The 11,191-nt window shown below is 44.8% G+C and overlaps 1 protein-coding gene across 4 annotated transcripts in view; it reads left to right on the forward strand.

Annotated features, from left to right (window-relative positions):
- Positions 1 to 11,191, forward strand: part of LOC124064265 (SH3 domain-binding protein 5-like) — a 28,760-nt gene that overhangs the window by 14,416 nt on the left and 3,153 nt on the right. For 3 of the 4 annotated variants that reach the window (XM_046398558.1, XM_046398560.1, XM_046398562.1), the window contains exons 4-9: positions 676 to 840; positions 1,075 to 1,205; positions 3,222 to 3,264; positions 3,546 to 3,765; positions 5,469 to 5,843; positions 6,767 to 9,682. In XM_046398558.1, the coding sequence (XP_046254514.1) occupies positions 676 to 840; positions 1,075 to 1,205; positions 3,222 to 3,264; positions 3,546 to 3,765; positions 5,469 to 5,843; positions 6,767 to 7,005 (1,173 nt within the window). In that variant the 3' untranslated portion in view covers positions 7,006 to 9,682. The remainder of the gene's footprint in view (positions 1 to 675; positions 841 to 1,074; positions 1,206 to 3,221; positions 3,265 to 3,545; positions 3,766 to 5,468; positions 5,844 to 6,766; positions 9,683 to 11,191) is intronic. The other variant, XM_046398561.1, reaches the window with a different exon arrangement.

Here is an 11,191-nt window from a genome sequence, read left to right on the forward strand (position 1 = left end):
TTAACTGGTAATGAAAACAGGTGTCAGTTGCAGCTCTGAAAGTGAATAAAAACAGAGTGATTTGATGTTGCACAAAATGACAAAAATTATTGAAGCTTCTTTATTATCATTCAAGGTTCAATTCAGCTCCTTCAGCATCTATAAAATTGATTCTCCATTTTTTTAACCCCTAAAAAAGTTTCGTTGAAAGACAAAACTTTCTCAGCTCAGAAAAATAACAGAACAGGAACCATTTAAAAACAAGTTATATATTCTGCAAAACCACTTTGTGTTGTCTGAGTGCAGACCCACGGTGGGTTCGCTCAAGTTGAGTCTGATTCTGTGAAGAGGCTTGGAGTAAATTTGCAGCTGAGTTGTGACCGTTTCATAGCTAAATGATGAGCTTTATTGTATCTGACTGTACGCTCCTCAAGAACCGGATGTGACATGCAGAGAGGCAGTGGGCACGTCCAGTTTTGACCTGTTAGACCAGGGGTGCACACCAATGCCAGACCTCATAAGATTATGAATATGAAGCAATGATTAAAGACTGTCACACCTCCTCCCGTACATAAATGGCCCAGAGCGACTCTAAGTGCCACTTTTAAAGCAACGTGATGCTTTAAAGCAGTCGGGTCCAGGATGACGGCAGGCATTGACTGATGATGATGGATGGTTTCGTTCTGTGTCGTCCAGGCCCAGCTGGAGGCCCAGAAGGCCACACAGGACTTCCAGAGAGCCACTGAGGTCCTGCGGGCTGCCAAGGAGACCATCTCTCTGGCTGAGCAGAGGCTCCTGGAGGAGGACAACCGCCAGTTTGACTCGGCCTGGCAGGAGATGCTCAACCACGCCACCCAGCGGGTGAGGAGGAGGGGCGGGGGGGTGAGGGTGGGGTGGGCTTGGGGTATTTATACTGTTTATTTGTTTTCCCCTTTTTCTTTACATCTTCATAAATTTTATTGTGTGGCATTTTATTTTGACTTATCATCATCATCATCATCATTGAATCAACATTTAAAGGACTAAATGTTGAAGACTTTTAACTTCAGTGTGTGGCTGCTGTGGCTGATGGTGAGTTCTGATTGGCTGTTACAGGTGATGGAGGCAGAGCACACGAAGACGAGAAGCGAACTGGTGCACAAGGAGACTGCGGCCAAATACACAGCAGCAATCAGCCGCATGAAGCAGCTGGAGAAGAAACTCAAACGCACCATCAACAAGTCAAAGTAAGAGGCTCCGCCCACCGCTGACAACCACAGAAAGTTCAGCTTCTTGTTGCTGTTCTCATTCGTGACCATCATTCTCTCATACCGTTCAAGCTTTTTTAAAAGTTAAATTAATAATTGTGACTGAAAGTGTTTCTTAACTAGTTAAAAATCTAATAATCTGAAGTATGTAATACTTCAGTACCTTTCTGATTAGTGTGACTGCCTCATCAAATCATACTCAGAACGTTACTGGATGGAGTTTAAACTGCAGTGTTTTCAGCTCGCTGCAGTTTTCCTGCCTGGTTTTCACTGGACTGACATGTGGTCACAGCGAGGGGCCGAGCTGCAGAGCCTCCAAACCAGACGGTCGGTGCACCACCGACTGCTGGTGGGTGGTGTCGGCCGAATGTTGAGCTGCAGACAAAGAGACTCGCTGATTGTTGAGACCCTCCAGAACAAGAACAATCGATCTGCGTTCGTCTAATGAAGTGAAAGTGTTGCCAGATGATGTGGTTTCTGTTTTTCCAAGCAGGTTAAAACATCTGTTCAATCCAGATGTGGTCTGTAGGTATTTAAAAGCAGGCTGCTCTTCTCTGTTCAGCTGAAAGCAGCAGAGTGAAACTTGGCGTCAGTCGAAACCACATCAAGCTGCTTTGTTTATTAGAAGCATTCAGGTGTTAAAGGGGAAGTGTGGCTTGATCTGCTGCTGTCACGAGATGATACCCTTCTGCAGCACCACAAGTTTAAGGAACCGAGGTGGCTGCTGTGCCAGGCGCTCGGAATTGGTTATGTCCCAGGTGACATCTTTCGAAATGGAAATGTGATGAATTAAAAACCCCAGGACATGAATTCCCCTCTGCAGTATTTAATAATCATATATATCACAACAGAAATTTCCCCGCAGTTTGGTGGTCCTGTGTGTGAGCTCGTGTGAGACTTGTAGTGTTGAAAGTGGACGACAAAATGCAAATGAGCTGCCGGAGTTAAGAGTGCTGTGGTCTGAAGAAGACGTCGCATCTCACTGCTTTCTCTCTCGTTTTTCATTTACGGCATATGAAGACCTTTTAAGTCTACCTTCCTGTCGAGCAGGAGTATGTTGGGTCAGTGGGTGTGACCCACTGATAAAAAGACACATGACTTTACGCGCTCTTGTTCTGAACCGGAGCTTCAGTTAAGCTAGAAGTGCTGAGACGTTACATAAGACCCTCCCTCGGTCCTCACGTCCATAAGTTATCGCTCAGAGCCGGTGGAAGGCCGTGCCAGCCTGCTGCTGGTCCTGCTGCTCTCCAGAGGAAGTAGTACTGGTACACGTTCATGTACAGATCAATTAAACAGTTACTGAGTATTTCAAAGGGAAGTGAAAGTGTTTGTCGTTCCACAACAGGGTTAGTTAAGACGTACGCAAACGTTTCCTGGGTACGTCACTAAACACAATTACATGTACTTTCCCTTTTACATGTAACTTAAATCAGAAACAGAAACACTCAGAAACTCCTCTAATCTATCAATCTTTAACTTCCCTTCAAGCTGCTATGACATAAGATTGTTGCTTACAAATATCCAGTAGTGGACTTTCAATTCTTCAATTCTTCAATTCAAATCTTTTAATTAAGTAAAAGCAGTAATATCAGAGTGGGAAAATACTACTGCTAGTAAAATCTTACTTTAGTACACAAGTGTTAGCATCAAAATCAGTAGCATAAAGTAACTAAGTACATTTACTCAAGTACTGTAGTACTTATGTGCACACTAAACCTCAGGTACTGTTGCAGTACTTGGTTCTGTCCTTGCTTTGTGGGTCCAGTCTGGTCTGAATTAGCAGCTGCAGTCTTGCTGCGTGTCTCCTCAGCAGGGTGTTAATCTGCTCTGCATCGTTCACTCCTCCAACATCACCACCCCTTCATCTCCCTGTCTTCCTCCAGGTTACCATGGTGACGATGATGTTGTGGGGTTTTTTTTCCCTTTTTCTGGGTTACTCTGTATTTTCCGCTCAGATCTAATCTTTTCCTCTGTTTTCTCTCTCCTCCTCTGCAGGCCCTACTTTGAGATGAAGGCGAAGTACTACCTGCAGCTGGAGGTACGTGACGGCTGCTCTACCCTAACCCTGAACGTTACACTCTTCCTGTGGCTTCTGCTCATGGCTGCTTATGCTAACTCGCTGCTTCGAGGCTGCGATTGAAGGAGATGTTTTGCTCTGACTTAAAATACTTCCAAATCGCAAAACAGAAAGAATGAAAATCACGTTACGAAGCACCCGTCTGTATGTGAGCCAGTCTCAGCAGCGACTGCATGTTTATGATTGTCGTCCATGACCTTCATCATCTCCCTCCTCTTTCTCTCTGAACGCCTCCCCTCCAGAACCTGAAGAAGAACGTGGACGAGCGGCAGGCCAAACTGTCTCAGGCCAAAGGCGAGTACAAGACGGCCCTCAGGAACCTGGAGATGATCTCAGACGAGATCCACGAGCGGCGTCGAAGCTCCGCCATAGGCCCCCGGGTTCGCGGCGTGGGCGCCGAGGGCGACAGCGTTTCCGGAGATGACGTCTCCAGCTTTAAGATGGAGTCGGACGGAATATCCAGTGAGTACAGTGCGACACGGGTGAAAGAGTTATTCTTCCTTCTGCCTCCTCAGACTCTCGTTTTGCTGTGGCAGTCTGACGAGGAGCTTTGTCACATCAGCTCTGCTCAGGGAAACGAGACCAAGACGACGACCTGGTGAGACAAAAGGCCAGTCGGTAAATGTTAAGCCTTCTCATGTCGCTGCTCTGCTGTCGACCTCCCCTGTAGCGGCTGCTCACCTGCAGACTCTCAAAATGTCACCGTTTAGCTTCTTGTAGCGTTAAATGGGTTTAGTAAATTAACTTTCAGGAGAGCACAGACAGAACAGGTAAAGTTAGCCTGCATACGAGAGGAAAAACTGATACGGCAAACGGCTTCCTCAAGCAGAAATCGAGTTTTGAAAGAACTTTCTTTATAGCCGCTATTCCACCTAGAAACGTTTGTGATCCCAACAACTGGGATGAAGAGGTGTTTTAGATTCACATGTTAGAAAAGCATCCTTTTGCAGTGGTTTGACCTTTGAAAAACTGGAGCCAATGAAAATGCGGACCTGCAGTGCACCTGGTCGGCGTGCTTGTGGAGTGGATGTAACCTGAGTTCCTCATTTGTGATCCTTAGAAAGTCTGAAGGCTGAAGGGACTTCAGAGAAGAAGAGAAAGAAGAGAAGGATGGCAGAGAGAGTAAACTTTAAATTAGTTCAACCGCGTAGAATTGGATTTCAAGCAGTTAACTTCAGTATGCCGCAAGGAGAGTCTGAACTCAGACACACGCTCTAAGAAACACCTGAACATGGACCAAGCCCTTGCCCTCAAAGTGTTTTCCAGCAGCCTCGCGACACTGTTAAACGTAGATAAAAATAGAATCCTTTTCTCAGGTCTGAAAGACTGAAGGATCTCAGGGAGACGAACGCACCACAACTGCAGAAAGAAAGAGAAACGGTTGAAGGGAATAAAATGAAACGCGCCCTCTGCATCACGTTGGCCGTGACTTTGGAATAAATAGGCTGGCGTTACCATGGTAACCGCAGAAAAGTGGAGGCGTCCAATCCCAAAGCAGCGGCTGTGATACCAAGTTAACCTGTGGAAAGAAAAATCTGAGGCTGGATTTAACGAGACACTGATGGTGCCTTCGTGTGCTTTGATTTATGTCGGGGAAAATGAAACACCTCCGCTGGGAGAGATGTGACAGTTCAGAGTCCTCTCAGTTCTTTTTATATCACTGTTTGCTCACACTTTCTTTCTTCTACACATCTTTCCCTCTTTCTCCATGTTCCTTTTCCTCTCTCTCCCTTCCCTCTTGTCCTCTGTTCCCTCATCCATTCTTCACTTCCTGTTTTCCCCTCCCTTTCTCCCTGTTGTCCGCCCCTCATTTTCTTCTCCGTCTTATTTCTCACGTCTTTCCCTCCATGTCTTCTTTTCTCCTCCCTTCATCACCTTTCTTCTCTCATCACTTCATCTTCTCCTTCTTTCCTTGTCTCCTGCCTCACTGTCTCTTACATCTTCCTTTCCCTCCTTATCTCTTCCTTCACCTTGCCTTTGTCCCGTCTTCTCTCGTTACTCTTTGTCACTTGCTTGTCCTTTGTCTCTGTTCCTCTCCTAACTTTTCTCCGTTTCCACTTTCTTTCTTGCTCCTTTCTTTTGTTGCTCATCTCCACCTTTTTCCTCTTTGTTAATCTTCTCCTTTTTCCTTCTTTTCCCTCTCCGTTTCCTCCTTCCTCCTGCAGTGGCGTCGGTGTGTTTTGACGACGAAGCTTGTGGCGGAGGCGACGGTGGCGGCGGCGGCAGCGTCATGTCGGAGGAAGACTCTGAGACTCGCTCCACCTGTAGCCTGGGTTCGTCTCCCAGAAGCCCTCAAGAGGTCCTGTCACCCTGTGCCTTCGCCAGCTCCGCCTCCTCATCTTCCTCCTGCACGTTCTCCTCCGCCTCTCCGTCACCCACTCCCTCCTCCTCGTCCTCCTCCCCGTCTCCTCTGTCCAGGCCCTGCAGCCTGGACCTTCCCAGCACCGTGTCGCTTTCTGACTTCGGCCTCATCTCGCCGGTGCTCGGGCCTCGCAGCGAGTGCAGTGGAGCGTCTTCTCCAGAATGCGACCTTGAGAGAGGTGGGTGATCCCCCTCTGATCGGCTTCCAATACAATTTTATCTCTGCACCTTCTCTTTCATAAACACAAATAACCACAGAAAAACAGCTGATTTTGTGTGGTTGAAAACATAAAGGATTGTAGCTGCTTTAAAAACACAATAAATCTTTATTTAACGAGCAGTAAGTAAACTTCACTAAAATGTAACACATTGTGCATAGTGATAACTCTTGAGTTCAAATATCCACAGAAATTCTGCCAAATATTGATTTACTGCACCATCAACATAAACAGTCAGTTTATTAGGAACGTGTTGCTCAAATGAAACGCAGTGTAAAGGAAAAGTCCTGCAAAAACTTCTTGAAAAACTGAGCGTTTATGCTGACATGAATCTGATGCAACTTGGTCTCCATTTATGGTTTGACTCTGATGCAACACATAAATTAATATGAGATCATGAGTAAAAGAACTGCTGCCTTCTTAAAGTGTAATACACCAAGCTGAAATAATTAGTTGTATAATTCTGTAACTAATGCTATATATTTGAAATAATACATGTTAGAATATTTCGTCCTTGTGGCTGTAAACTATGTGGACTTTGGACAGGTGGTCGAGCAGCATTTAGAGTCAAAAGTGGTCCCTGAGTGTATGAATCTGCTTGTGTGAGACCATGTTGACTGCTGGGCTGCAGGCGACGTCAGCTGAATGTGCTGTTCAAGGAGCAACGAGTGAGATGGATGATGTTACCTGCTCGACTCTCACCTGCTCCACCACAGGAGCCTGTTGGTCAAAGTGACAGCAGAACGCAGAGACGAGACGCGTATATTGTGATTAAAAAGGCTTGTTATCAGTGACTCATGTAAAATGTGTAAAAATGAATTTACGTTGTCCAGAGTTGGATTTAAATCTCATTAGCCAATCACTGACCTCCTCTTGTCCTGCAGGTGACCGGGCCGAAGGTGCAGAGGGGGATCTGGACAACGCTCCACCCACCACCACCACCATCATCAACAACAACAGCAGCAGCAGCAGCAGCTCCACTTCCAGCACCAAGAAGACCTTCAGCCTGGAAACTCGCTTCAGCTTCCTGAACCTGCGCCGCCCGCGCGCCAACAACGCCAGAAACACGGACAGCTGTTCCCAGAAGGCCGAGTCTGGGCAGACTGTGGTGCTGGTCAAATGAGTCCGAGGACATAAGAGAGAGTTTTTGCTGTGAGGATTCTGGCTCTGCATTGGCTCATTCTGACCTAAACCCTGATAAACTGCTCTGAGCTGTTTATAAGCTGCCTGCCACGAGCTGCACGCCGAGCTCCACAGTCAGAGGCACACTCTGAATGTCAAGGCTGGTGTATGTTGTGCGTCCTGTGCGTCTTGGCGGCGTTGTCAGTCCCGTGTCTCTTACGAAGGACTTTGCACCTGCGGGTCTCTGGTGTCTGAGGCAGGACACCGTTATGATGAAGCTGTGCTGGTGAGGGAAGGAAAAGATGGTTTGTGTATTTTGTTGTTGCTGTTATTTTTCCACTAAAAGCAAAAGTACACTAGTTGCCTGCTCTGTCTCTTCAAGTATTATAACTGTTTTTCAAAATTGAGAATTTATTTCTGTCAAAATGGGACTTGGTGTGCTGTAAACCATACAAAGGTGATGTTCTGTTTACTTCAACAGGTATTAAAGGAATTAAAGTCACACCTGTGGAGATGTTCAATAAGTAACTGGTGTCTTTGCCTCCTGCTACACGCTCCTGTATTTGTGCAGGTTAAGGCAGTACAGACTGTCCAAAGTTAAAAAGCTGTTAATTGTCCACATAAGCTACTTAAAGTAAAATTCAAGTTAATTTAAAATTCATCTTTTCACTGCTCGTTTTTTCCACCACGATGATTGTGTTGTGCGTGTGATTACTGATCACGATATTTAACGAGTAGCTTAACATGAAGTGGAGGTCTTCTGCATCGAGATGAGAGGTTAAACTGCTGCTGGGTGATAAAAAGATTTTCAGCTGCTGTTAAGGTCTTTAGGTTGTAAAGGCACATTTTTAAAGACAAAGTGTGGCTTTGGTCTCATGGGAAAACACACTCAAATCTTTTTTTTCCTTGAATGTAAACTGCTTCTCAACAGGCTGCTCTTACAGTCACACCGTGTAGGAATAATTAGAGTAACACAAGTAATAACAAAAGAGTTCATTTTGAGTTACTCTTTAGGCTTGTAAAAGGACGTACTGGAAAGCGGCCATCCTGAGTGTGGTGACATTTTCAAACAAACAAAACTGAGATGTAAAACTGGACGACTGAGGATTTAATTTCCTTCTCTGCTTTTCACTTTCTTGTTTGAGTGACGTGAGACGCGATGTGAACCTCAGTCCCTTCAACATAACCACTTAACTCTGGGACTTCAGATGGACGCATGTGGACAAAAATAATTCCCTCAAATCATGAATTGGTGACCTAAAAATATTTATTTGGGTCTTTCTGCAGGATTTGCTGGCAGTGACAAAAATATAGAAACATCACTTGGTGGCCATAAATAATTATTACAATTAGTGATCTGACAGATTAAGTGATCTGAGGTTTGGTGGTTTGCAGCCTGTTTCCTCCTGTTGTCTTTCTTCAGTCTGTGTATTCTGTGTATGAACACACTTATGTGTACTTTTCTGTATATCCGTGTCACTTTCTGATGTGGACTACAGGATATGAACTGCTGACCAGCCCACCTCTCACAGCTGTGTGTGTGTGTGTGTGTGTTACAGAGTAAGAGTAAAGTAAACAGATGTTCACGTCATCGTTTTAAGGGTTCATTTGAAGTTCATTAAGTTCAACTTGAATGTTCAACTGTGGCTCATAAATTGGCTTAATCTTCATAGCTGTGATTGGTTCAGAGCTCCGCTGAGACACAGACAGGCGGCACGTGGAAACAAACACTGTGCTTTCATTCAAAGCCTTTTGCTCAGTGATTTAGATAATTGAAAGGGTATTAAGATAATATGACCTCAATCAACAACTATCTGACACACCTTCAGAGAAGCTTTAACTGGTCTGAATGGTCACATTTTATCAATAAGGAAAAGAACAGCAACACAAAAGATCAGCACAGTCACATCCTGAAAATTAAGCAGAATTAGGAATGCACGATATATCGGCATTAATATCGGTATCAGCTTAACATATCGGCATCGGTGCGATGTGTAAAATTGGGCCGACATGAACAACCGATTTGAAATCTGTGTAGGTGCTGTTCGTGTATGTGTGGCGGGAGAGGGGGAATCTGGCCATGCGGTATTTGTTTGGCCACGTGACAAACGCAGCAAAGCATTGTGGGATGTTAAACTGAAGGGGAGAAAAATGTCGGCGGTGTGGTCGTTTTTCACGGTGTCCAAAGAAGACACCCGAAAAGGAGTAAGCAACACCTGCAAAGTCGAGGTAATGCGAGGAGGATGTTGTGTCAAGTCATTCAACTCCACAAATTTAACGTCATTTGAAGAACCGCCATGCAGAAGTTCACAAACAATAGCAGGAAGCTAATGCTGCTCACGTTAGCCGGCAGGCAGACACCAAACAGCCGCAGCTGGGAGCCCAATACAGCAAGACACGGCAAAACCAAGACCTTTAACCAAGGACAGCGCAAAAGCCAAGTCAGGGACGAGCAGGGTCGTGGAAATGATTGCTCTTGACGACCAGCCGTTTTCCGTAGTGGAGGACCGAGGGTTTCGGCGGTGGATGGAGCATATTGAACCCCGCTGCAGCCTGCCGGGTCGGCGCCACTTTTCCGACGTCCCCCTCCCTGCTTTGCCCGAAGTCGTGGCCACGCACATCCTCGAGCTGTTGGACGACGTGACGTTAGCGTCACTACGGACACATGGAGTTCAGACGTAAGTCAGATGAGTATGTTGAGCCTTACTGCTGTGTGGATTGATGAAAACTTAGAAATGAAGAGAGCGGGTTTGCATGCACAGGAGTTTGCAGGGTATTATAGATACAGTAGCTTCAAACTTAACGTTTTGCAATTTAATACATGCCTGGTTACCGTGAATACCGCCAAGTTTGATAAGGTGACTTTGTCGGGATATTATTTTGATTTCTGATCCTCATTGTAATTTATGACCCCAACTTTCTCACAGGAGTTTTGTATGTACTTTAATTTAGTTAGGCACTTGCTACAGGTGGTAAAGGTAGCTAAAAAGTAGCACTGTTGGTTACTTGTGGTTATTGGTAGCCCTGTAACCTTGTTATTTGGAAGTAAAACACGTTTTGAAAATAGAGGAAGGCATTCAAAAATTCAGTTTGCATGATTTTCAGTGTGAACAAAATGTTTTCATCTCAGGAACGTTTTATTTTTAAAACATATATCGATGTCGGTAAATATCGGTTATCGTCCATAACACTAATATTAATATCGGATATCGGTAATGGCTAAAACGTTCACATCGGTGCATCCCTAATTATAACAATGACGTTATTTATGTAGCGCCTTTTAAAAACCATCTTTCCAAAGTGCTTAACAACCAGTTAAAATCAGAACCGACAAATCAAACATGCGAGCAATTTAGAAAGTAAATAACAGTATAACAATTAACTGACAACGGATGTAAGACATTGAAGGTTTAAAACATAAGATAAAAGGACAGAAACGAAAACGGAAATTAATTGACATTAAACAACAAAGTAAAGTCGATGTGGTCTAAAATCTGGTGTTTTAAAGCTGTTGTTATGCTCGTCGTTAGAATGAGGTCTCACACACAGTCAACAAGTCCCATCAAAAGGCCAACACCAGCGATGAACTGAGCCCAGTGACGAGGGTGTCCGAGCCTGTTAACGCGTGACTGAATACTCCGCTCTGATTGGCCGCTCACTGTGCCGCACTAATGCACGAGCTGCAGCCGCCTCGACGTTAGAGATAAATTACATGAAAACATTTGTGGACCGCGCGGGAGAAGCACAAATAATGATAAATATTATTAGTATTTGGTTTCTTTAGGATCCAAATTTATCGATAATTACATTTATTAAATATTTTCTGCTGTTAGATTATATTGATTTTCGGTGTTTCTTCCGGTCTTTATTGATTCAGACTGAAAGTTGATAATACGTTGATAGTCTGCTATTCCCCTTCGTGTTACTTCCGTGTTTGATTGTTTGATTGTTTGTACTCCACGTGTACTTTATTTCGAAACATCTACAAAACGTGAGCTTTCCTGTGCGTTCAGACTTTGTTGTTGCACAGCTGGTTTCTCAAGTGAAACACACCGAGACGAACGTCTGTGCGCAGCTTCCGGGTCAAACATCACGAGGCGCCAACAAGAGATTCGCTTTAGCCTTTGTTAGCCAGTTAGCATGTTGCGATCCTTGGCCGAAGGAGGAAAAACGCGAACGTATTAACA

This window comes from Scatophagus argus, chromosome 9 (assembly GCF_020382885.2).
Source record: "Scatophagus argus isolate fScaArg1 chromosome 9, fScaArg1.pri, whole genome shotgun sequence".
Taxonomy (NCBI): Eukaryota; Metazoa; Chordata; class Actinopteri; family Scatophagidae; genus Scatophagus; species Scatophagus argus.